Below are 27,363 nucleotides of genomic sequence, written 5' to 3'. Positions count from 1 at the left end.
GATGTGAAAAGTTTGAATGATATTGGTTAGTTCCTTCGAGAGTTATCGTGCGCACCAGACAGACAGACGGACGGGCAGTGACTTCAAATTGTCTGAAACGGATTTGGTCAAAAGAAACATGGGGTATAAAAGCCAAATTTAAACAAAGCCTAATTTGAATGATTTTCAGTTAGGAGACGTCTGAGAACTCTAAATGCCTTTTATTTTCAAATACTTTAATATAAACTTCTCTCTCACTGAAAATCCAAAAATGTTAATTTGTAATGACTTACTTGGGAAATATCTGTCAAATTACATTTGATACATATGTGGTTGATATTCAAATCGTCAGATTGGTTTGACAAAATATGTCATATCATAACATCCTGCATTTTGGAACCGGCAAAACATAGTGATATTTATACTTGTCATAATAATTGGCGTTGACTGTAGTAGGATTTGTCTTTTGAGCAACCCAGTCGTATGACTATCAATGAAGCATCATATAAGGCATAACCACTGTCACATATTTATGCCAACATTAGATTTACGCTGAATTATCTTCAAATACTGGTCCTAACCATCGACTCTTCATTTTCGGTATTACTTTTTATAGACCATTCTCACACCCAAATATCAGTGAATAATATTTAATACTTATTCCGTTGATATCTTGCAAGTAACTATCTGTTTGTTATTTTGTTTAATGTTTTACCGGTAATAACCTCTGTTGGGGTGTCTACCACATCTGAACATAGCATGGCACTCCCTGATGGTTGATGTTGCTGGATTTTGTTTCAGAAAAAAAGAAAACAATATTTTATCAACCTTCGAAATTTCTTTTTAACCATTTTTTACCTTAACAAATGGCAATTCCTTTCCAGACGTCTTTTGTAATTTAAAGATCAACTAAAAATTACATTTATTTAATTCTAGCACCGTTGCGTATACGGCAATACGGGAACTTTTCCTTTGACCCCTATCATTAACTCAACATATTATCTCCCTTGAATGTCATTGTCCTGCAAAACAAAAATCTCTTTTATTCCGATTAACTAATTACTTACATTTACCATTTGATGTTCCATGACGCAGACACTAATCTAACAATCTGTTATACAAAAAAATTCAGACCGAACATGCTATAACAAAAACCAAATATTTATTATTTCACAAAAGAAATATTTATCCTTCAAAAAGGATTTATTTCATGTTATAATAATATCTCATTTCAAATATTTAGCAAAAAAATCCTAAATTCAAAGTTCATGGAACTCTTAACTCGCACATAACAACAACAGCAACCAGAAGACACGTGTTGCCAACAAATTCACACCTAAAACATGAAAATGGTCCAGACAGTCTCTCGTTAACCAAAAAGAAAATGAAATGGGCCAACAAAATCAATGCTACAACAAGTCAACGCCATTTGTAGGTGGCCTTTTAAAACGGAGAGACCAATTTATTTATTTGTGGTAGACATTAAAACTTTGTTGTCAAGAATTTTATTTTTCTGCTTTATTAAAAGCAAATGTTTAAAAATTTTAACAAAAGAAGGCACAGTGACAAATGTAATATTTAGAAGGATGTAAGAATTGGAACATATAAATTTGTAATCTGTTTCTGTGAGAAAAGAATCTGAGAACTTCTATCCTGAAGGAAAAAGCGAAACCAGTATTTTTCTAATATTAGATTTGGGAAAAAGGAATTCATTAGGCCGGTCGTCAAAATGTGGATAAAATCGGAGAAATGATCAAAGTCGAAGTAGCAGTCGTAACATCGCCCAGGAGCTAATAATCGACCATAATGCTGTTTTAAACTATATACACAAAGCTGGATTCAAAAAGAAGCTCAATGTTTGGGTGCCACACCAATTAACAAAAAAAAAAAAGGATGGATCGAAATTCCATCTGCGAAGCCTTGGTCAGACGAATGAGATAGACCCATTTGTTAAACGGATGGTAACTGGAGATGACGATAACCCTGTGCGAAAACGATCGTGGTAAAAGAACGGTGAAGTACCTCAAACGGTGTTCAAACCATGACTAACGGCCAGGAAGGTTCTGCTGTGCATTTGTTGGGACTGGAAGGGGATTATTTATTATGAATTGCTTCCACATGGCCAAACTAAATTCCCAGAATTGGCCAACAGGAAAGGTGTCTAGTTCCACCTAGACAACGCTACGCCACACACATATACAGTGACTCGCCAAAAACTTCGGGAGCTTGGTTGGAAAGTTTTAATGCCTCCGCCATACATTACGGACTTGGCACCAAACGATTATCATATTTTTCTTTAATGATAACAAATTGGTATCTAGGGAGGATTGTGAAAATCGACTACTAGAGTTTTTTTGCAAATCGAGAACAGGACCATACAGGATCATACAACAAAACGGTGCATATTTGCCCCAAATCGGACATTCCGAAGCATGTTAAATAAAGTCCTATATTTCATATAAAAATAATGGTTTTTTTGTTTTCCCCAACCTAATATTTAGGGGATGAAAAGACAAAATATTTTGTTCTACTTTCCCCTTCTCTCTAGAACCCACAATTATGACCCGAATATTTTGCACGAGGTTCCAGTTATGATAAAGATCGACGCCTGTAATTTACAATGATGATCAGATGATACTGCGGGCATGAAGTGGAAGAAAACTTTATTTTTGTGTGGTTTTCTATTCTCTCTAGACGACACAATTATATGCTGAACATCACTAATTTTCCATGGGGAAAGCGATCTGACCAACAACTTTGGATGGTTGTCACAGTAATGAGCAGTAACTATTAAGGGGTTAAATGAACTAAAACTTTTTTTGTGTAATATAACAAAATTTGAATCTAATGGAGTAATTTGTTGCCCCAAAAAACAAACCGCTCACTATATACCTTGCATATGAAATTTTCATACTTTCAAAGTAATGTGAACCGGTAAGAAAATGCGTCTAAAAACCCTCAAAATACCGAAAAGTGGGGGGATCCTTTATTTGGGGTCTATGTTAAAACATGGACCTGTATTGATAATATTCTGGATTTGCCGTACTTCCAAATAACCTGGTATAACAAATTGTAGTACTTTCGTTTGGAAACCACACTAATATCGAAAATTAGGCAGTACCGTTATATAGGAGCTATACACCATATGCAATGCCAAAAAACCTACGAGTAATAGCAATCTCAGCGTAAAATTTCAAGGAACATTTATGACAAGTTGCGATCTATATCGGGCAGTTGGTCTCAATCGACATAGAATTTTATACTGATCAAAAATATACTTTATGGTGTGTCCGACGAATCTTTCAAGGATTCCACTCCATTTTATGACAGGTGATATAATTAATTTTCAGCTAAATTTTGAACCTTTTTGTTGTGGAGGTACAAGAAGAAGTGAACCAATATTTACAATCTTCGATGTTAATCTCAGTTTGGGAGAAATAGTACCTAATACCTGAGATCGATTACTCTGTTTGATTTTTGGCGCCAGACAGGCAGACGGACATTGGCAAATCGACTCCAATTTTCCTGAAACGAATTGGTTTCAAATGAACGTTGGATATAAAACTGATATTTAGATAAGGGTCATTTTATAATAGCAAAGTTTTTATACCCTCACATACATACTCTTAGGTTAGAAATTTCGACTATCGTTTTATTCGAGTTATTTGTAATTGAAAAATTTATACAAAAAATTTATAAACAAATATGAACTCGGAATGCCAAATTACAGTCAAATCGGTGGAAACCGAAAATGAAAACGATCTGAAATTTCATAGAATAATTATACTGACTGAATATCCTTTTTGAGGGCTACGGAGAAATCTAACTATATGCATCTATATGATTAACTTGTGATTGTTTGAGGCGGCTTATGGTCCGTCGGAATCACTATACCCTACTCAACCATGTTGTCAGGGTATTATAGTCCCAAAAGTTTGTAACGCCGCGAAATATTTGTCCTAGACCCACCTTTAAGTATAACGATCGTCATATCTCGACTAGCTGAGTCGATCTAGGCATGTGTGTCCGTCCGTCTGTCCATTATAATTTGTAAACACGATACAGGCCACAGTTATGGACCAATTTTGCATGTAGGATGGGTTCTGGCCAATGGAAACCCCTATTGGTTTTGGGAAAGATCCGTTAATACTTAGGGGTGAAATTTACCATATACTAAATTTTTTTTCTGGTCGCTCCAGAGGCCGCAATAATGGCCCGAACATCGTGAAATTTTGCATGGAGAAGGGGATGGGGGATGTTTTGATAAAGATCGGTCAAAATTTGGCAGGTCAAATGGACCCTGACTTTTGTGTGAAAAATTACAAAATTTGTATTCTATAGCGTATATATTTACCCCTGATGGACATAGACCCGAGAAGTTGATATTATATCCAAGAGGAGTGGTTGACCTTTAAACTAACACCAATTATATTGTTGTATGTGCTCGGATATTTAAATATTTAAAGGTATCTCCGTATTCGTATATTATTTAGTAACCCATTATTACTCTAGATTGCGGAACTATAGCGCTGATCGCTTTGAAATGTTCCATGAGGTTCCAGTTATGGTCAAGGACAACGCCTATAATTTTCAGTGATGATCAGATAATAATTTTGGAATGAAGTGGACCGAAAACTTAATTTTTTGTGTTATTTTCGAGTCGATCTATAGACCACAAATGAAAACGAATATCACAACACAACCCACGGTGAAAGGAATCTGGACAATAGCTGTACTGAATACTCGTAATATTCGAAAAATATGTCAGTGAAAGGAAGAGGTGATGTTTACCTCTAATGAGACAAGAGGGTGCAAATATCACGAAATATTGCCCAGGCTCGGAATAAACATCCGCAGATAGTTTGATTTTCGTGGTAGTTGTGAAGGGTATCGTATGGTCGGCCCCGTCCGACTATACTGCTCAGCTGACTGGTTGGAAGTCAATATTAATTTTTATAATTGAATGGAATTGTCTGGACAATGACGCTAGATGCCAACTAAGCAACGAAAATTTTTCACTTTTATAGGAGTAGGACTGTGTTATCGCTCGAAGAAGTAAATATAATTAAGCACCAAAATCTTGTAACCTTGTTCTTCTTCGCTTGTGTCATTTTGTTAAGAATGGGAACACTCTCAATTTCAAAAACTCGGATTTTGGTTTTTGATATAATTAGAATTCCTACAACTCTTGAAGGGAAAAATAATATTTTATAATATTTTCTTTGTATACATTAAACCTATAGATTAATAATCTTTTCCTGTTGTTATATTAGTTAAATATATCTTAAGATTTATAGAAGGCACAGAGATTGTTTTTCTCCTCAATAGCATTTCATCTAATATCCAAAACATTTTCTGTGTTATTATTTATTAAATTTCCTAATTTAATTTACCCACTGTGCCCCATATTATACATATCATGTTTTGAAAAGATGTTCCCTATTTACAAAATAGAATAAATGTTTCGGGCAATTATATAATTTAAAGTTCATTGTTTGTCTGTTTGCTGTGATTAATGGCTAAAGTTACACGCCACCCAGAAAAATAACGAACAAAACTGAAACTAAAACCGAAACAAAACAACAAAAAAGTTCCAGCAAACCAACCAAACAATTTTAAACTTTTCATCTTTTATTTAGTTTTATAATTGAAATGTTAGTGAGAGTGTAAAAGAAACATGTGTACGTACATACATAATAAATGAAATGTATGTTACAGTGCTATAAAGGCATCATTATACAACACTCGTGTTTTTTTTATCATCTGATGGTTGTCTTTGTTATTTCGTACATTAAAATTATTTGTAATTACAACTTGTAAACCTAGAAAGCCGAAAAGAAAAAAAAACAAACAACACAAAATATACAGCCCACAATCCGAAAAAAACACATTGTCTATAAACCCAACAAAAGAAACAATTTGAAAAAAGTTAAGAAAATATTCTGCAAAAAACAACAACGTTTCTTTTAAAACAATCATCAGCTATTTAGCTCGTCAGAGTCATGGCGGCATCATCATCGTCGTCATCGTAATAAACATAAATCCATATTTAAGAGATTCCACCTCAAACTATGTTGTGTGAAAGTGTAACCAAACTCAAGTGAAATTAAATAACAATCTGAATTCTGTCAATACAACAAAGAATTGTGTCATGACAATAATGTGCAAAAAATAAACTCTTACGCAGATATGAAATAATACCCCAGATTAAGCTGAAATATCTTCCTTGTGAATACTTAACTTACTGCTGCTCGTCGTAACGTGTTTTGCTTTTAAACTACTTGTTAATTTGCTTTACAAATGAATTGGAGGCATCAATGATGTTCGAAAATGCGTGTCAACTTTCATTTTCTTTTGTTGTGCACAGCCTTCGTTGATTGGATAACCACAGCCGGATCTACACCTTCAATTGTTTCACAATACTATAAGACGAATCAATTTGCCACCGGTAAGTACTATTTTTTTTTTCAAGACCTTCCACATAAGGCGAACATCCAATATACAAAAAAATAGTCGGGACCTTTACATTTGGACAGATAGCAGTTTTTTCTGATATGTGATAATTAAATACGAAAATACACACACAGATCGGAAAACATTTTATTCAGTAAGAATTTTAAATATCAAGATTATAACCTCATCGGAGGAAAAATGTGACCCAAACCTTCAAAATATCGAAAATAAAGCGGGACCGTTTTATGTAGACTGCATCAAAATATGGACCTATATTGATTACTTTTTTGTAAAGATTTTTGTCAGCCCCAAAAAATCCGGAAGGTAGTATTACCTCTACTTCATTTTTTCACAATAATGTTTTTTTATCCTGAATGAAAATGGAATGCAATTAAGTCCACTTTGGAATAAAATGAGGCTAAAAACATCAATATCCCGAACATGGCATATTCAAAAAGACATACCATGAAAAATACGATCTCGAAGGTACCAACGTCATTTATTATATCGTCAATGGCTAGTAAAGGTATATCCATGAATTTTTTAAGAATTATTTTCCAAAGAAGACTGGAAGAGTATATACGTGTATTTTGTAAAATTTTATTTCAAGGATTTGGAAATATTTTGGAATAACATTTCAAAAACTGGAAGGAGTATAGGCTTGGATTTCTTAACCCTTTGTGGCCCAATGTTGCCCACAGGCAACAAAATGGTTTAGAGCTTATATTTAATATACGGCTAGTAGATATATATATTCTTTGGAGTTCATATGTCAAGACCTGATTATGGACGACACATATCAAAAGAAAAATCAAAAAAATTCAAAATTTTGGTAAAGTTATGAGCTTTTCAATATAGAGAAGATGGTAAATTTGTGTACAGTACTAATTTGTGTATACAGTCCAAATTATTTAAATCGCTTCGTATTAAAATTGTACAAATTCTACCCTCAGAATTATTTTTGATTCTTGTAAAATTGAATTTAGAGAATAATTTTAAATGATTTTTCAGATAATTTTGCATTTGGTTTTCTTGATATTGGGGTTTTATTTTTCAGAAAGAATGTACTGTATCTCCCGAATGCAAGGATATAGCGATGTCAAATTTTGTCCATATCCTATCTAGGATAGTTGCATTAAATCTGTGAACAGAAAATTTTTCTATGATTACGGAAAAAAATTCGGGGCTCAAAGGGTTAAGTATCATCTGATAACACTGTGCGACAAATTTGAATTTTTTTGATAATTACCGGGAAATTCCAAAAGATTATGAAAGAGGGGCTAAAAAAAGAAGACACGTGTATCGGCGTTTTGAAAGTTTACGTCGGGAGGTGACCAAAAAAGGCGGGGCAATATTCCACCTTTTCAAGAATTTTGATTATTTTCGAATTATGATTTCTTGAAATCCTTGCATTTTATGTATATAGTGTCTTCAGCAATATTACTGATAAAATATCGAGGAATATTTTGGTCTGCAACTTTAACCCTCAACCGACTCATTAAAGGGGTCTTTTCGGTCCCCTTTTCCAGGAGTGATTGAAAACTCATTCAAAACGGGGTTAAAGCTGCTCAGAATATTCCGCAGAAATGTTCGCCATAAAGTTTTACTATAAGTCTCAGAATAGACTAAACTCAAAAATCAGCCTAAACATCAAAAATCTTAAAAAAAGAAAAACTCGTTTTAGGGTTAATATCGTACTTATTACTAGTTTTTACCCATTTTTCCCACAAGATGTCGTTTTAGAAGGATAGTATAAGGGACAAAAATATTCTCCATCAATTTTCAGCATTAGTCACTGAACAAGAGAAATCTGTATATATAATGTATATACCGAATATATAGTCATACATTTTGAACCAAAAATTCAAAATGTTCTTGTATTTTTTTTCAAAGACATTTCCCAGAATTTTTTCGACAAAGTGCATTAAAGTAACATGAAACTTAATTCTAGGTATATAATGCCAAAGAATAAAATATTCTACGTCAAAATCCACTTCAAGTCTCAGAATAAACTATATATTTATATTCAATAGTTTTTAAGAAATTTACAGTATAAAATTTTGCCTCGTTTACACAAAAGTCTGTGTCCATTTGGCCCGCTAAATATTCCACCGATTATCATGAAGATATACATGGTTGTTTTTGGTCAGATCCCTCTCTTTTCCCTTATGTTCTTTTCTCTAGAGCGACCAGAAAAATTGATAAAAACATATCTTTGGTCCATTTAATCCCCCAAATATTATGCGATCATTATCATAAACATCCATTATTCGGGAACGGACTTAAATTTATAAATTCGTGACGGTTGGTATAATGGACATAAGGACGGACACATATGTCTAGATCAAACTCAGCTAGTCGAGGTATGACAATCGGTATATTAAAATGTTGATCATAGGATCAATATTTCGCGGCGTTACAAACTCTAGGACCCACACAAAGCTATAATACCCTTGCAACTTAGTTGTGTAGGGTACACATATGTACCTAGAACCATCAAAATACCTTCACAGGTGTTGGACCTTTCTTCGGGGAAATACCCAATGATCCCCCACTATTAATCATTTTTGGTAAGAAGATTTGTCAAAGAAAGATAACCCAAAGCCAATTTCCCTAAATGATGAACGAATAATGGGGAGTATCCTGAATATGGGGCTACCCAGACACTTGCACCAATATTCGTAATTCTTGGTATGGAGATTGATACCCAATAATAACCCCCCAGTCACATTTTTTGAAAACCGTGCCCAAAATGCCTAAGTACTTATGGGGGCTACCATAAAAAGTGTGCCTATAGTAATCATTTTTGATATAGAATGAGACCACGAAATACCAATTCCCGCAAATTCGACTGAAAAACGTTCCCAAAATACTGAATTTAGGGGAGTAAAATAAAAAGGGAATAATAATCGTGGATTTTTTCAAGTAATACTCTTGAGGAAGTATTTATAGGCGTAGATTTTCTCAAAGAAATACTAATAGGCGTAGATTTTTTCAAGGAGTACTTATAGAAGTGTATTTTTTAAGGAGTGAATTTTTCAAGGATTACTAAAAGGAGTGGATTTTTTGAAGGAGTACTTTTAGCAGTGAATTTTTTTGCAGGAAGTAGTTATGGATCGAATTTTTCTCAAAGAGTAGTTAAGAAGTAACATTTACTAAGTATTACTTAGAGGAGTAGATTTGTTCAAAGACTTTTTCTAAACAGAACTTATAGGCGTGGATTTTGTCAACGAGAATAGGAGTGCATTGTTTTGAATGAGAACTTATATGCGTAGATATTTTCAGATAGTATGCATAGGATTGCAGGAAGAACTTATAAGGATGGATTTTTACAAGTATATCTAATAGAAATAGATTTTTTAAAGAGTACTTCTAGGCGTATATACTTATAGGACCTTATGGGAGCCAGTACTTATAGAATTGATTTTTTCAAGTAGCACTTTCAGGCGTGGATTTTTTGCAAGAAGTATAATAGGGGCAAATTTTTTCAAAGAGTACTTATAAGCGGTTATTTTTTTCAAGTAGTACTTAAGAAGTGCCATTTCCCAAGAAGGTCTTATAAGAGTGGATTTAGGATTACTTATTACAAGGAGTACTTTTAAGAGTGGATTTTTTCAAGAAGTAATTTTGGGAAGGATTTTGTTGTAAAACCTATAATTATTTGTGCGGTTTTTATATATTTGTTAATCTCGAACAGAATAAAATTCTATGTCGATTTCGTTATGTTCGTCGCTTTGGTAAATCAGAGCTTTAAATTTCCGAGCACACATTGCTAACATTAATAGGATATTTAAAGTCCAACTGAATGGACTGTAATTTTTCATTTTGGTGCCTTAATGTGAAAAACCTCTGTGTTTTCCTTGGAAATGTAAAAGCGCTCAAATCAGTAGTCGAAGCCTTTTCCACATCAACTGCATCTTTTGGCGACAAAAATCGCTGACCATACATTTTTCGAGGACTTCAAGCAAATAAATTGTTGTGTAGCACTCATAATAGGCAGATCTCTCAGGTTGTTCAAGGGGGAAAATCGCCACATGGCTGGAAAAACAGGAAGACCCATACAGTCGATTGGTGTTTTGTTTCCGACTTATACAAATGATTCGCCCTGTACTTTTTCAGTAAATTTAGTAAATTTGAAAAAGTACAGGGCGAATCATTTGTATAAGTCGGAAACAAAACACCAATCGAGTGTATGGGTCTTCAAAGACGAGCTCACCGAAACACATTCTCACCTGTTTTTCCATGGTATTGAAAAAAATCAAGTTTTGTGGGATATGTAAGATGGAGCTAGAAATATTTATAGTGACAAGACTAACTATATTGGGCAGGATGAAGATCCTCTGACCCAGCAATTTAAAATATTGGTTCATGTTTTGACATAGCTCCCGACAATTTTTTTTTTTTTATTTGGAATGCGTACCTAAGAGTGGAAGGTATAGTGGAAGGGGAACTTAGTAAATTTATAAACTAAATCTTGAAATTTTTAACTTTCAGATTGTGGTATACGCCCGCCAAGGAGAGAGCCAAGATCAAAATTCCCCTTCGAAGATCCAAAAACTTCGCGTACAGCTAAAATTATTGCTGGTAGTCACACCAAAGAAGGACAATATCCCTGGCAAGCATCTCTAGAATTACTACACCCCTCACTTGGATTTCTTGGACATTGGTGTGGAGCGGTGCTAATTCATCAATATTGGATATTATCAGCTGCACATTGTGTACATAATGATCTCTTCAATTTACCCCTCCCTCCTCTGTGGACTGTAGTTTTAGGTGAATACAATCGTGCTGTAGAATCGGGTTACGAACAGAGAATACCCGTTGAGAAAATAGTTCTCCATAAAAGTTATCAAAATTTTCTACACGATTTGGTCCTGATGAAGTTATCAAAACCTGCCGACTTATCTAAAAAATCCAATATACGAAGAATTTGTTTGCCATTTCTATTCAATGAACCTGTCTATGCAGAATATGAAGATGAGGATGATTTGGACACAGAAGAATTAGATGACCCGCTACTAATGGATTTATGACAAGTTCCCGACAAAATGGAAAATTTCCTTCGAAGTTTTCAAAGTATTCGACGTCATCGTAATATTACAATGCCAACAATGAAAGATTTACTAGATTTGAAAATATCAAATCGACTGAAACGACAACAACAAACTGCTGGACGTCAAGGTAGTGATAGAGGTCGTAATGGTCGAAGTATTCGACGAAGAAATGATAAAATATTGAAAATATTTCAATATTCTAATGAAAATTATGAAATGTCAGAAGAGAAACATTTTCATCGTTATATTGATAATAATCCAGATCTGCCCTATATTGATTGTGTGGCAACGGGTTGGGGTAAAGCAAATGTTTCGGGAGATTTAACGGATTTGCTGCTGAAAACAAATGTACCGCTGCACAACAATAGAAGGTAATTATTGTAGAGAATATTTTTTGCTGTGGAGATTATAAATATAATTTATTCGATTTATTTTCGTTAGATGTAAAGATGCCTATGGAACCTTTGTTCGGATACATCGAGGACATTTGTGTGCAGGGAAGCTGAACGGCAAAGGCGGAACATGTGTGGTAAGTTGATGAGAATCATATTTGGCAGTTTATTCTATAAAGAGTCCCAGTCCCATCCTTTCTGCTTGCTGAGAGCGATGTTTTTAACAACAGTTTCTTCAAGGCATTTCTGCTAGTGTTTCGTTAGACCATGAGTCCCTCTGTTTCACGAAGATGATGGAGTGGATTTCCCCTTTCATCCGAAAAAAAATAATCAGGGCTTTTTAAAATTTCAATGTAACTGAACGTTTGAATAGACGACCGTCTTAGTGAAACAAGCTGTCCATCCGAGATGAGAGTTTCACATAACGTAACTACGCTTGTTTCAGATATTCAGTCTGACTCAAAAGTGTTGATTGAGGTTCCAATTTTAGCCTGATTTTGCGGTAAATTGACCTCACATTGCGCCTATGGTTCTTCGGCAAAAAGAACAGCATCTATGTGTCTTATCGACCGTTTTTGTACATTTATTTTTCTTGTCTATGATGGCGTCCTCTTGATTATCATATTGTCCAATTTTTGTCTTTCTGGTGAAGAGTCGTATCTTCGCTTTTATAGGGTGGAATCCTTGGTCAAATCGATCAGTTAGGTGGAAAGTGTACATTAATAAGAAGTCTTATTGATTCTTGAGATGATATGGTTTTGTTATTTTAATCATCCACTATTATATCGATTTGAGTTTCTGATGCACCGTTATCCCTATAAACCTCTTTCTTCTCGTTTCAGTGGGGTTGTGTGATGTTCTCCTCGACTCTCTATCTTTATTAGCAGGGCGTTACTAATTCGCAGTTCTTTGCGAATCTCAAAACTTCCTAATTCTTCACCAGTAATGTGTTGTTTGAAGACCAACGACTTCGAGTCTTTGTTGCCTTCTACAATTGAGAAATGTCCTGTTTCATAGGGCTCGGTGAAAACCCACTTAAACTCACAGCATGCCAGATCGGTAGGATCCCCTTCCTTGTAAAAAGTGTTCAAATTATTGTTGACCACATAGGTTGACATCGACAACCTGATCTCTTTACCGTACTCATTATTTTCGTGTATCACTGCGTGGCGCCACATTACCAGTGTTTTCTGTCATATTCCTCTTTTTTGTTGTCCGGTCGTTCCCCTTGGTAGTTTCAGACTTAACCAAAATGTTATGTCATCTTCCTCTTTTATGTAGTCCGGTTGCCTTCAACCAATTGCTCTCCGCTAAACGGCCTTCGTATATTTCCTTCCTTAGTGTAGTTTTGGCCTCCTTTTTTCTACCCTTGTCTTTCCAATCTTAGGACACATAGTACGTCTCACCCTTCGTCTTGGCCAAACTTGTCATAGAAAGCTAGTCTACGTCTAAAATTCTCTTCCCGGTGGAGGACTCCCCGCATCTTCACTAACAATGACTTGTTTTAAAGAACGAAGACCACAATCATACGTTCGGAAGTGATCTCCATTCCCGACAGCCTAACAAGGAAGGTTTCGTTCTAAAATCGAGGAAGGAATCAAGGAATCTGCCTTGAGGAGACAATGGTAGCTACAATCTTCATTAGGGTTACTACCCTCGTTGATGAATGAAATTATAGTTTCAGATAGTTCCCCTTAAGCTAAATAACTATAAAAGCCCGTCTTTAAAAAAATGTAACCCAAGATCTCATTGTTAATTGCATCTAACACCTCTTTGTGGATTTCTTTTCTCTATTTGAAGGACTCACTCACTGATTATATGGAACTTCCGGGGTTCCTTGTTCGTGGTCGAATCAATTTATAGCATGAGATAGTTCATCTTAGACTCACAGCCTGAAAGATAGACAGCATACCCTTCTTGATGAGGGGTGGGGCTATTTACCAGTGCTTGCTACCATCTTCAACTTATTTGCAATCCGTTTTTGGCTTTTGAAATTTCTAAACTTGACGAGAAATTTCGAGGCTGCACGATTCTTTCTCTGATTCTAATCGTGGCAGTCTAATTTGACTTGGGGTTAGTTAGCAGACAAGAGGAGCCCTTCATGCTTCCAACATTTTCCACAATAATGTGTGCTTTTGTAGGTTTAAGTTCAACCAGAACTTGCAAAATTCCAAAAAAGATCGGCACAATATTTTAAAGGGCAAACATTTTTATATTAGACTATGTCAGAATATGTGGACCCCTGTAAATATTTAAGTATAACTATTGACCGGTCATCATCAAAACATACACACTTATTCGTTGTACAGGTCCCCTTCTCTATGTCAAATTTCGGGTGATGTTCGGGTCACAATGTGATCTATTGAAATAAATATTAACCGATCAAACCAAATCTGCATGCCAAATTTCGCAATTGTTTCTTAACTGTGGTCTGTACTTTCTTTAAAAATTTAATGGACAGAATGTTTCTTCGCACATGGTTAGAAAGATTGAGCTAGTCGAAATATGACAATCGGTAAAGTAAAAGTTAGGTATAAGACCAATACTTCAAGTATTACAAACTCTTAAGGGTCACAAAAACTGACAATATCCTCATAGTTGTGTAAGATATAAAAACCTAAAATTGTTAAGTTCGGCCGGACCGAACTTTTTATACCCTCCAACATGAGAAAATCATTTGGGGCCTTAATAAATGAATGAGTCAATTTTTGGGCTATCCTAAGAATCGGTATCGATCAATTTTTCGTAGATGGTTTTGCTATCCAATGGGAACTCAAGGGTTATAATAAAAAGTTGGACCTATTTTGATACGTTTTGGTAGGAAAATACAAACTTGTGCAAACTCCCCAAAATACTGAATAATGGGGAGTACCGTTAATCTCTCTCACTTTTGGTAGGGACATTTTGGGTACTCAAAGTACCAAATCCGTAAAAAAAAACTTTCGAAAATCCCCAAAATACCGAATATTGGGGGTATCGTTATAATGGGACTACTCTAAAGTAGACCGATACCATACATCATAGGAGTAATATCAAATAATATGCAAAATTTCAAAGCTCTATATTAAATATTGTGAGCTCTAACGAGATTTCAACAGACAGACCAGCATAAATCGATACAGAATCTTATTATTATCTTATATATATATATAAATTGTAGGGATTTCCGATGGTAATTTTGAGGAATGACAAATTTAATATAAACTCCACCTAATGGTGGAGGGTATAACAATTGCGTAACGAAGCATTTTTTTAACATGAACTGTCATATTATAGTCCCTTTGTTTGGTAAATGTTGGGCTTTCTTACAACTATGAGCTATTGTCGGTTTCGATATTATTTTCTGTCGACCCCAGGTTCCGCCAAAATTACTCAATTTCGTTTCAAAAACTAAACACTCATAGGTTGAGTGTTTATATGTGTCGTTTATTTTTGAAAGTGATTTAAGTATATTTTAGGTGATACAAAACTTGGGTTTCAAGTAATGTCTACAGAACCAATTACGTTATATATTTTAACAAGTTTAAGATCGCAAAACCTCACACAAAATTAATACTACCCAAAAAATATTTGTTAAACAAATCAAACTCAAGCCTTTAAATTTCTCAATATAAGAAGAAATGGACTTAAACCACTTTCAAAACAAACGACTCATATATGTTATTACCTTACTTAAATACTAGATGATACGTACCTGACCCATGGAAAATGTAACTTTCCGAAACTTTCTACACTCATTATGCCATATATCTTGTATTTAAACTCCGACCCATTTAATTTCCTTTACACATTGCCCTTAGATATCCTCTACAATATCCTTAAAAAATAATTTTCAAAAGACAAATATATCTTAGAAATTATCCGTAAATGTTCAGCTAATTTTACACATATATTTACCTCTTCTTTTCAGGGTGATTCTGGTGGTCCTTTGCAGTGCCGTCTAACAAAAACTGGTCCCTGGATTCTGGCTGGTATAACATCATTCGGTTCTGGCTGTTCCATTGAAGGTTACCCCGATGTCTACACAAGAATATCACATTATATGAAATGGATACAGGATACAATAGCTTTTGAATAAGATTCATAAAACTATAGTTAGTTTACAAATACCTGAAGTTATTATTACTATGACAAAATTTTAACAAAATTTTGCATTTTGTAAATGCACCAAAATTACGAACTCAATTTTTAAAGAGTTCTAACACCAAAAGTACAATATTGACAATTATATTATTTTTGTTTTAAATTTTTTGTTTTGTTTTTTATAATTTTTTTTAATTATTTATTTTTGTTCGTATAAAAAAAATCGTATGAGTAACTTAAGTTAATTACTTGACTATATTTTGTTATAATTATATAGTTTTACATTGTTGCGTTTTTTATTTTAGTTTTTTTTTAAGTTTAATTGTTTTTGTTTTGTTTTATATTTATTAAATACCCCATTACTTTGTAAGCATACGATACACTAAAAAAAATACAAATGAATGAAAGCTGAAGCTAAAGCGAGAGAACATTAATAAAAAAAATCCCTTTCTCATAGAAACGATATAAAATAAAGAAAACTTAACTTAAATTTATTATCACAGCCATAAATACTTTTCTACGTCTTCCCCAAACTACAAATGAAAAAAAAAAAAACTAACTAACTAAAGAAAGAAATCCTAAGGATAACTGACTACCTACATACATACACGAGAAGCTAATAGCTACATTTATAAACTAACACTAAGACAGCGATGAAAACAATGACGAGAATGATGATGAGGATTATTTGGGACAAGTCGTCCCTTGTTGTAACTGCAACCGAAAATGAACACAGGCGATGAGCATCAATTGAGTGTGACTACATATATAGTGTGAGTAAAAAATGATGATGATGGTGGCGGCGGGGTGCAATCGTTGTCGATGGATGGCGGCATTGGCAGACACAATTCTCATTTACAATATCATGTTATTGTTGTTTTCTATATTCGGGCAATATAAATGTACTGCTCTGCTTCTCCATTTCCAGTTCCATCTCGATGTCGAGCAACTCTTGCTGTTCACCCAATTCCAATTCCATTTCAAGTAGTTGTTCTTGCTCCTCGGCGTCGTGATGTTCACCACCAGCCACTTGTGGCACCAGCGGTACCAATGGTGCAAACGCCACATGCGCTTTACTAAGTCTACGGGCTTTCTTTTTAGTTTCTTCGGCCAGGGCCAGCATTTTGTTGCAACTGCTGTTGTTAGTTCCGGCTGGTATAATACTGGTGGCTACCATAGCAGCCGTTGATGTTATCGTCGATGTTGGTATCTGGAAACACTTGAACAGGGATGCACCCAAAAATGCTAGGCCGGCAATAAATAAGCCAATAATGATGCCATACTGTAAATAGGGGCACACTTTAAAGAGCAGCTGCAGGAGTATTTTCAATTCGGTTGTTAGTTCTTCAACGCCCTGGAAATGGAAAAAAAAAAATAAATTTAATATAACATTTAAAATAGATAAGAAATTGAAATAAATAAATTTTGTTGGAATATATGAACTATGGAGTTCATTACGAGTATTTTTTTATTATAAATATGTTTTTTAATTTACTTTCATTAAATTTCCTAACATTTCTTCTTAATTTGGGAAGTCATGACTATGGCAGAAATCTCCAGAAGTACCATTATATTGGGGATACTCCAACATTTTTGGTACATTTGTTTTTAGGGTTTTTATTCCCTTATATAATTCCTTTATACTATATATAATCCCAAATAATTGAAACACCCATCCAAAATACCTTAATCTGGGAGGGTATATAAGGTCAACACTAAAAAGTAAAGTAATATTTATAATTTGTAGTGGGGAGTTTTTTTTTACCCAATAAGAACCCACGTCAGTTGAAAAACATGTCGAAAATATTGTTGTATAGGGACCGATATATTCTATTTCAATATGAAACATCCTAGTATTAGTAGCAATGTATGTGCAAACATGACTTATATATGCGAACTCTATCGTGATTTCTACAGGCGGAAATGGCGAAATAGAATTTTATTTTGATCAGGAATATATATACCGCCGTATGTTTTTTGGTCTTGCAAACGGGATAACGAATTTAATATACACTCTACCTTATGGTGAAAGGAATAAAAATAAGTATGACTCGTACACAACTTTGCCAGTAAATGCTACCATTTGTTGCATTCTTTCAACCGGATAGCAATTTCGGAGGATTATTTTCTGGATGTACAGGTCCCCAAGATATCAGGAATGTTGGTTATCATAGGCGAAATTTTCTACAAAAGGGTTTTTAGTGGGTAAACAAATGTTATATATCGGTTCATGTTTTGAAATATTCTCTCCTTATAGCTTCGATATATTGAAGGTTCTAGCCACCCAGAGGTTAAAAAATATGTCCTTGCAGACAATATAAAAAATAGCTCAACATATTTTTGCTTATTTTACACAAAATTTCTTTGGTATAGAATCTTGAATTTTTAAGAAAATATTATTAGGGACTGATTTTTAATAATATAGTTTGATAGTATAATTCTTCGTTTCCGAAAGCTTATGCCATACGCAGTATATATTTATCCTTACATTTTATGAAATTTTGGACTGCGAAGTCTATGTGTTTGGATCAAATAATCAGCCTTATTCTGGATATTCGTTGGGAGATATCTCGCAAGTAAAAACATTTTCGCATTCACATTCTCGCCTTATTCCAAATGAATAGGGAGAAGCAAAAAATGCGAGATGCGGATTCGAAAATTGTGGTTAAAAAAAGATTCGAGTTGCCATATTGTAATCTAAGTTGTAATGTGTAATTTAAGTTGCATTGTGTGTTGCCACATTGCAATTTAATTATGTAATATTTTTCAATATTTTATTTATTGATTTTTTTATTAAAAATGTTTACTTTTTATTGTTATTCAAACATTATAAAAAACAAATGTGAAATATCAATAATCCCCTGTATAAATGCTTTGTAAATGAAAGACAATAAATTAAAGTTTGAAAATATGGCAACCTATAATATGGCATGTGAAACAGCTGTTCATTGTTTTGATACAATTTGGTGCAACAACTACAATAGATTACAAATAAAAGAAATTTTTTTATGATGGCAAAAACACAACGAATAATGGGAAGAAATCTGCGATTGAATTAATTCATTCACATATTATTTCACTACATAATTGTGTGTCTTTACAGCCAATTCGGTTGAGAAACTTCTTCAAAATCACAAAATACTGAATATTGATTTGGAATATTGAGTGTACCGTTATATAGGGGCTACACCAAAACGTGTACCTACACTGGTAAAACAACTGAAATTACAAACTGAATAAATGACACGTAACTTTTAAATAAAGTTATAATGATTTTTTTTCTGAATTAAATATGTAATTTATTCACTTTTACGAAACAAAAAATATAAACGGATTTTTTTTTTAATAAAAAATATTCGACGGAAAACTAAATCTATGAAATTTTGGACTGCGAAGTCTATGTGTTTGGATCAAATAATCAGCCTTATTCTGGATATTCGTTGGGAGATATCTCGCAAGTAAAAACATTTTCGCATTCACATTCTCGCCTTATTCTGAATGAATAGGGAGATGCAAAAAATGCGAGATGCGGATTCGTGTTTTCGAAAATGGTGGTTGAAGAACAGATTCGTGTTGCCATATTGTAATTTAAGTTGTAATGTGTAATTTAAGTTGCATTGTGTGTTGCCACATTGCAATTTAATTATGTAATATTTTTCAATATTTTATTTATTGATTTTTTTATTAAAAATGTTTACTTTTTATTGTTATTCAAACATTATAAAAAACAAATGTGAAATATCAATAATCCCCTGTATAAATGCTTTGTAAATGAAAGACAATAAATTAAAGTTTGAAAATATGGCAACCTATAATATGGCATGTGAAACAGCTGTTCATTGTTTTGATACAATTTGGTGCAACAACTACAATAGATTACAAATAAAAGAAATTTTTTTATGATGGCAAAAACACAACGAATAATGGGAAGAAATCTGCGATTGAATTAATTCATTCACATATTATTATTTCACTACATAATTGTGTGTCTTTACAGCCAATTCGGTTGAGAAACTTCTTCAAAATCACAAAATACTGATTATTGATTTGGAATATTGAGTGTACCGTTATATAGGGGCTACACCAAAACGTGTACCTACACTGGTAAAACAACTGAAATTACAAACTGAATAAATGACACGTAACTTTTAAATAAAGTTATAATGATTTTTTTCTGAATTAAATATGTAATTTATTCACTTTTACGAAACAAAAAATATAAACGGATTTTTTTAATAAAAAATATTCGATGGAAAACTAAATTGACCTAATTTTTGCTTGGACTAAATCAAGTTTTTGATTTTTCTAGTAATCGACACGTACGAGGCATTAAATCAATAGAATGCTCAATTTGATGCTTGGGTATATTATTCCTTGTATCCTAGACATTTGGGAACAGATTATGTCTGTTTGTTTCTGAAACTCTTTTGATTTTGGCATCTATGATACTTCAAAGATTAATAAGGCAAAGATTTGATAATTGTGTTGGATTGGTTTTTAACTCCCACAACCAATCGTTGGTTGTGGAAGTCAAAGCTGAAACACCAAAACCAGCAGTATATTTTCTTCAGCGAAGGGAATCATAGTGTTTTCCAACACATTTGTATAAACAATCCGATCCATTACTTCAATAATCTTGCAATTATATCGAACTCCATAAAAAGAAAAATAGCCCAATACCATTATTGCTTTCCATGCCTCCAGTACCCTTGCAATATTGTGGCATGGGCGTTTTATTTTTGGACTTTCTCACGGTGATGTTTCATTAATATTTATCTGCAATTCATCATAGAGCATAATATTTCTCCTCTGAGTCGGATTCCAATTTATATGAGCTTTTGGGAAAGCCAATCTCGCTTTGCGATTCTTTTCAGAAATAAAAGGGAATTCTTGATAGTTTCTGGACGCTCTGTACTGAGATTATATTCGTCTCACCAATTCCGTTGATCTCTTAAATCGGTATTTTTAACTGCCATGACAATTTGTTGTTCAGTACGAACTGCTGTTCTTTTGAAGCCCTCCTGCGTGCTGAACTGTCAATGCTGATATTGTTGCATAAAATCATTTTCTGTGATAAATTATTTTCATCACTGGTAATTAGCGGTTCTATTGGTGTGGTGCTGTATTTTATATTTTTTATATTTTTCAAAATTGTCAAAATTGAAAACCAGACACATTTTATTGTTATAAAATTAATTTAAAAATAATCTATAAGAATCGAAATAGGTGTGGGGAACAAAACTCAGTCAAAAATAACAAAAATTTTGGACCTCATTTGTTTGTACTGTAGTGTTGCTTTAGTTTTGCCCAAGCAATTTAGCAATTTAGACAACTCCCTTAACCATAGATTATTATTTACATCATAATAAATTTTGCATCAATGCTTTTGTTTTTAGTGAATGAAGTATCAGATTTAAATCTGAGAAAACCAACACGATATCTTTATTTTTGAAAAAGTAACGCAGAATTTATTTATTAACCTTGCAATTTTAGTTGTAATATCAAACGTCATATTAGTAAATCAACATAGAGTTTTATTTGAACAAGAATATGTATACTTTGCGGTGCCTCCGTTAAATTTTTCGAGGTGTAGCAATCGGAGTGACAAATGTACAAGGAGATACTATTTTTCTTAAAATTTGTGGAAAGCATTTTTAGGGAAAATGTGTTTTAAATCAGGATATTGTGAGGATATTATAATTTTTTGTGGCTCAAGAGTTTGTTGCACCACGAAATATTGGTTCTAGATCCACCATTTAGAATACCAATAGTGATATATCGACTAGTTCTTAAATATTTACATAGACCCCATATATATTTTAATATTTTCTATATTAACATTATTGTACTTTCAAATATTACGCCGTTCGTTATAGAATTTTTGAGGTTTTGGATGTGTTTTAAGGATGACTCCTGTAAATTTCGGTTAATATTCCAAACTCCATGATATACCTGAATCGATTTCAACAAACCCCAATATACGTCATTCTAAGCTCATTTGTACGTTGTGGAATTTTTATCAATATCTATTTTATACTGTATCAAAATCTGATCCGAATTCAAGTACATAATTTTGTACGGTGTGCCAAATGTGTTCTCAATCGGACACTTCCGTGAAGTATTGTATAATTGGACAATTCAATTACAATCAAAAATACGACCTGTAGTTTGTTTACAATTTAGCATGGACAAACAGACGGAGGGACATACATGCATAAATCGTCTAAGAAAGTGTTTCTCAAGTAGTTGATGAGAAAAAGTCGCTGTTTAGTGCGCTCTTTGATCGTCGAAAAATACTATGGAGCGACGGTCATTTCGGAGTGTTATGGTCCTGCTTTTGAGGAATACCACTTGGAGAATATGTGGATTAAACAAAACGGTGCCAAATGCCACATAACTCGAAATTTCTTGGCCTCGTAATTTCTCGTCATGGAGATATCCACAGACCGCCAAGATCATGCGATTTGACATCATTATACTTTTTGTGGAACTGCATGAAATACTCCTTTCTGGGTTTTTGTAGGGCTAAACTCATTTTTTACATAGTCAAAGCCCCATATAAAGATATTTTCCAACCAAAGGGACTGTTACTTAGCATTCCGTGTTCTTGCTTTGTGAAAACTATATATCCATATTTGTTTTAATTACCATATATCACTCTAAAATATATCAAAAATAAATTATTTATTTATTTGTTTCTAGGCCTGGATGTGTTATGCGAATTTTCTTATCCTTGATAAGTACACGTAAGTATATGAACCTCATAATTATATTTAAAACAGTATAATTCATTACATTGTAGTCTAATATTATTGTTTATATCTACTAAACTCCAACTAATAATACTTACAAATTCCAACCAGAGAAGCGGTAAAACGGTATTACGAAACTTGTACATTTCTCTATTGAATTTAACGTCATCAACCATTAGATTAACTTGAAACCGGGAATATACTCTCATTGGGATGCCCAATTGCTAAAACAAATTAAAAAGATGTTTTAATTAATTTTCAGCCATAAATTCGAAATTAAAACTATCTTTAAAATATTCCAAAAAATCAAATAATTGTCCAAAATATTTACCGGTTGAATGGCAACTTCCGAGCCATGTTTAGATTCGTTAGGACTTAAGCCATCAACACCTTCCAATAAACTGGGATCCGAATTAAAGAAATGTGGAAATGATATAGCCAAAGGTATGTCTAAAAAAAAATCAAAAATATATTTCAAATCCAATAATTATTCCATGAAATCAAAAACTTACTGTAATAACAGGGTGTAACATTGCCCAAACCCCTCTTCAAACACTTTTTGCGACTACAATAACACGATGTATCCGGATCCTTCCAATCACTGTCAAATGCTCGTTCGTGCAATTTAAAATGATATGCCTCTATACCATCAATTTTTCCCGGATGCGAATAAACAATGGGTAGGGCACGACAGAAGGCCTTGCGATAAATGCGAAATGTTTCACCCTTGGCAATTTGGCGGGGGAACAAAGTTCCATCATAGGTGCCGTGTATGCTATTGCAATTGGTGACACTAAAAAGCAATCCAACATTTAGAATAAATGTTCTAATTTGATCCTATTATAATTCTCATCACTACTTACTTTCCCCTATTTTTAGTCCAAAATTTCACATCCACACCGCCATTCCATGTATCCAAGGCGTAATCTCTCAACTCATTTGGATCTTTTGGCTGGGCATCTTTCTTTTTATTTTTATTTGGCAATTTCATTGTCACCGTATTATCACCCTCATCGAATATTCTCTCCAATATGCCAAATCTACGAAAATTAATAAAATTCGGCACAAATTTCGAGGCCAATTCCACTAGATGATCTTCATAGCCCCATAAATATTCATAGACGGACATCTTGAGCATCGGTTTCGATTTCAGCTGGCGTGTCAATGCGCTCACACCCAATGCCGCAAAGGTCGACAGCGATGTTGCGGCCGATGATGCACCCATATACGGAATGTTCGGTGCCACTATGTAATCATCCTTGGGATCACCAATCGATTTGGCACGTATGAACTTTACTTCCCGTCTGGGCATATAGGTTATGGTACCATTGTCATTGAAGGTTACATTGTGATTTGTCAGAATTTCCTGGTAAACATACGGTCCGACCTCAGCTACACGCAGTTTGGCATCGATGCCACGCACATATTCATCCAGATTGGTTACGTTGAACATGTAAACCTTCATGAACACTTCCAATGGCGGTTTCTTCCATAGGTTAAATAACAACGAACCAGTTCTTAATGTCAATTGCTGCAACGAAGACAGGTGGAGAGAAAAAATAAAAAGAGATGTAATTAATTACCATGAAATAAATAGGAAATGATACGGGCAATTTGTCATGAAGTGAATTGTGAAGATTGATGATAAACAGTGGTACTGAACAAATTTTCCTTATGTAAAATTAAACTTTTTGGGAAAAGCAATCAAAATATTGAAACATTATTATAATAGTGTTTTAAATATTTCTAAAAAAGGCTATATCCCCCTCCAGATGAAATTCATCCGAAACTCCCTTATATTTTAATTACCAACCTCGGCATCAATATCGGAGAAGCAATGCAGGAAATAGCGCCACCCACTGCACAAAACTAAATGATACATTGTTTCTAGGAAACGATAGATGGCAGCACCATCACATAGGACAGTCTACATCAGACCTACTGGAATAAAAAATAGCATGAAAAAAATTGTGACTACCGAAACTAATACAAGGGCTGTGAACTTATCCACTAGCTCATCGCAGACAAGATTTGCCAACCAATAGAACCGAAAATATCAACTTATAGCCGAAATACTGAATAAGGGAGAACACCGTTATATGGGACCCACCTCGAAATTTGAATAACTATTGATATTTTTTTAGTATGGAGATTTTCTACACAATGTGGGATCAAAATACTAAATTACCGCAGATTGGGTTAAAACGTAACCAAACTTCCCAAATACCTAAATTTGGGAGGTACAGTTATCTAGGGGATACCCAAACAAATGGACTCTTGCCTTCAGCCTCCCTGCCTTCAGCTAATCTACAGAGATCCCCTTCAGATCGTCTACAGAGATCCCCTTCACTTCTATAGAGGCTCTCTTCAATTCGCCTATAATGACTCCGTTCAGCACATCGTCTATAAAGACGCCCTGCCTTCAGTTGGTCTGCATAAGCTCTTCTGTAAAAACTCCCGTCAGCTCGTCCATGAAGACTCCCTGTCAAGTAGGAAGATTTGAGGACCCTATCTTATCTTATCTCTTATTCTGATCTCCGGGTAATATTTCGAGGTGTGGCAAACGGAATGAAAAATTGAATACAAACTTTCCTTAGTGGCATAAGGGTATTAAAATATATATTAAATTAAAGCTGAGCATTATAATGGACAATATTGGTTAATATAATAAAGTATATGGAACATTATAAAGCGAAACATTTCTACCGAAATTGAATCAAGTAAAAGTTCAGACTACGTGGGTCATATTCTTTAGATCTTTGAAATTGAAGGAAGTACTTAGCTCAATACTGATATTTAGGTCCTAACAATCCTTATATTTAGGCCGATATAGGTTGTAACAAATCAAAGGTAGGTGAAATTGTCGATATGGATCGAAGCAACCGAAGAGGATGTACCCTGGCATTATACCTTTTATATGTGCTATTAACAGTATTACCCAAATTGCATTATTCTGAAGGTCCATGTCTCGTTTTCTAACTATAGATGTAATTTTGTAGTTTCGTACAATATTTTCATGGAAAGTATATTTTAGTATATATAGACCGAAATTTTGCCCATATAAATATGACGACCAATTTTCGTTATTATGTAAGACCTTATTTGTATACCTTGGCGTGGCCTCATGTGTTTGTAACACCACCAAATTTTGGTCCTGGACTCACGTTTTAGTTTACCGATTGGTTATTTTCTTGTTATTTCTAGTCAAAATTAAACGGGTCTAATGGACCCAAGCTTTGGCCAAAATTTATATTCTATGGCTTATATATTTGCTCCTGAAGAGAATAGAGAAGTATTTGAACTTTAAAGACCTGCCTATTCTGATAAAGTTTATTATTACCATTAGAACCATAGAGGGCGTATAATTTTCCGCAATGATCATATGATATTTATGGGATAACATTTACCGAAAATACTTTTTTGTGTGTATTTTAAAGTCCATCTATAGGTTACAAACCGAACATCACAACACATCATACGGGGATAGAATTCGCACAACTAATTATAAGGTATTTGTTCACTTTAAAGAGGTTTCAAATTAAATTTAGCAAGTTTCAAAAAAATACCCTTTATGGGGTAGGTACCAGAAGAAGATGGCCGACCGATCCCATCTTCGAACCTGATTTAGGCTTGGTAAATAAAATAGGTTGTACAAAGTTTCGTTCTAATCGGACATTCCATTTGCGTGATATTGAATGTATAGATATTGGAAATTTTGACCATTTGTGGAAGAGATACCAGAAGGAGGTGACCAATGGGTCCCATCCTCAAACTTGATATAGGCTTGGTAAATATAAAATGTTGTGCTAAGTTTGGTTAAAATCGAACATTCCATTCGCTTAATATTAGATTTATAAATATTGAAAATTGGGACTATTTAAGGGAGGGAGGTACCAGAGCTAGTGGGTCCCATCTTCGGACCTGATCTAGGCTTGGTAAAGATAATAGATTGTGCAAAGTTTGGTTCAAATCGGACATTACATTTGCTTGGTGTTGAATTTATAAATATTGAAAATGTTGACCTTTTGTGGGGGAGGTACCAGAAGGAGTGGACGAATGGGTCCCATATTCGGACTTGATAAGGTAAGAAAAGGTAATCGGTCAGAATCAGAAAAACAAATTCGCCATAGTTCATGTTATATGGGGATTAATTTGTTCATGATAACTCCAAAGTTTACGAAGAAAAAGCTTTATATCTTTGCTTGGGGTACTGTAAGTTATTTTTGAGATGGAATGTCTTCAGTCAAATCATGTGGGGAACATTTGTGTAAAACATCCACTCGTTCTATCTATTCTAAAAAAATTTGGTCCATACCATTTTATATAGGGTCCTCAAAGGCATGATATTGAAATTCGCAAGTTTTTCATCATCCTTTTTCTCTTTTACCTGATCTTTACTAAGAAAAAGTTATATCTACGAACACTAAAAAATTATGAATTAAATGCTGATTTTTTAAATTGGATTTTATATAACCGAATTTTGCACCGGTTGTATAAATCAATTAAACTTATACTATACTATACTATCGTTTGAAAGCTAAAATCATTGATAATCAGGGTTTAAAATGCTAACGCCAAAATAGCAAAAACACAGAAAATTGCCGCACTGCTAACTAAATTCATCCTCAAAATATGCAGCACAGCCAAGCA

At 34.0% G+C, this 27,363-nt stretch overlaps 1 protein-coding gene and 1 pseudogene across 1 annotated transcript in view; one reads left to right on the top strand and one right to left on the bottom strand.

Annotated features, from left to right (window-relative positions):
- Positions 1-6,309: 6,309 nt before the first annotated feature.
- On the top strand, positions 6,310-15,956 carry LOC133334240 (transmembrane protease serine 9-like; annotated as a pseudogene).
- An 873-nt stretch (positions 15,957-16,829) lies between these two features.
- LOC133334239 (scavenger receptor class B member 1-like) overlaps positions 16,830-27,363 on the bottom strand; it is a 54,131-nt gene continuing 43,597 nt past the window's right edge. The window contains exons 3-7 of the mRNA XM_061542529.1: positions 23,577-24,244; positions 23,226-23,506; positions 23,045-23,163; positions 22,812-22,937; positions 16,830-17,315 (exon numbers count right to left, since the gene is read on the bottom strand). Coding sequence (XP_061398513.1) covers positions 16,830-17,315; positions 22,812-22,937; positions 23,045-23,163; positions 23,226-23,506; positions 23,577-24,244 — 1,680 coding nt within the window. The remainder of the gene's footprint in view (positions 17,316-22,811; positions 22,938-23,044; positions 23,164-23,225; positions 23,507-23,576; positions 24,245-27,363) is intronic.

Source organism: Musca vetustissima, unplaced genomic scaffold, assembly GCF_032173495.1.
Source record: "Musca vetustissima isolate MV318-11 ecotype Yass unplaced genomic scaffold, APGP_CSIRO_Mvet_v1 utg6004, whole genome shotgun sequence".
NCBI classification, from domain to species: domain Eukaryota; kingdom Metazoa; phylum Arthropoda; class Insecta; order Diptera; family Muscidae; genus Musca; species Musca vetustissima.
Note: the sequence above shows the minus strand (reverse complement) of the source record. Positions and strands in the feature narration are given on the sequence as shown.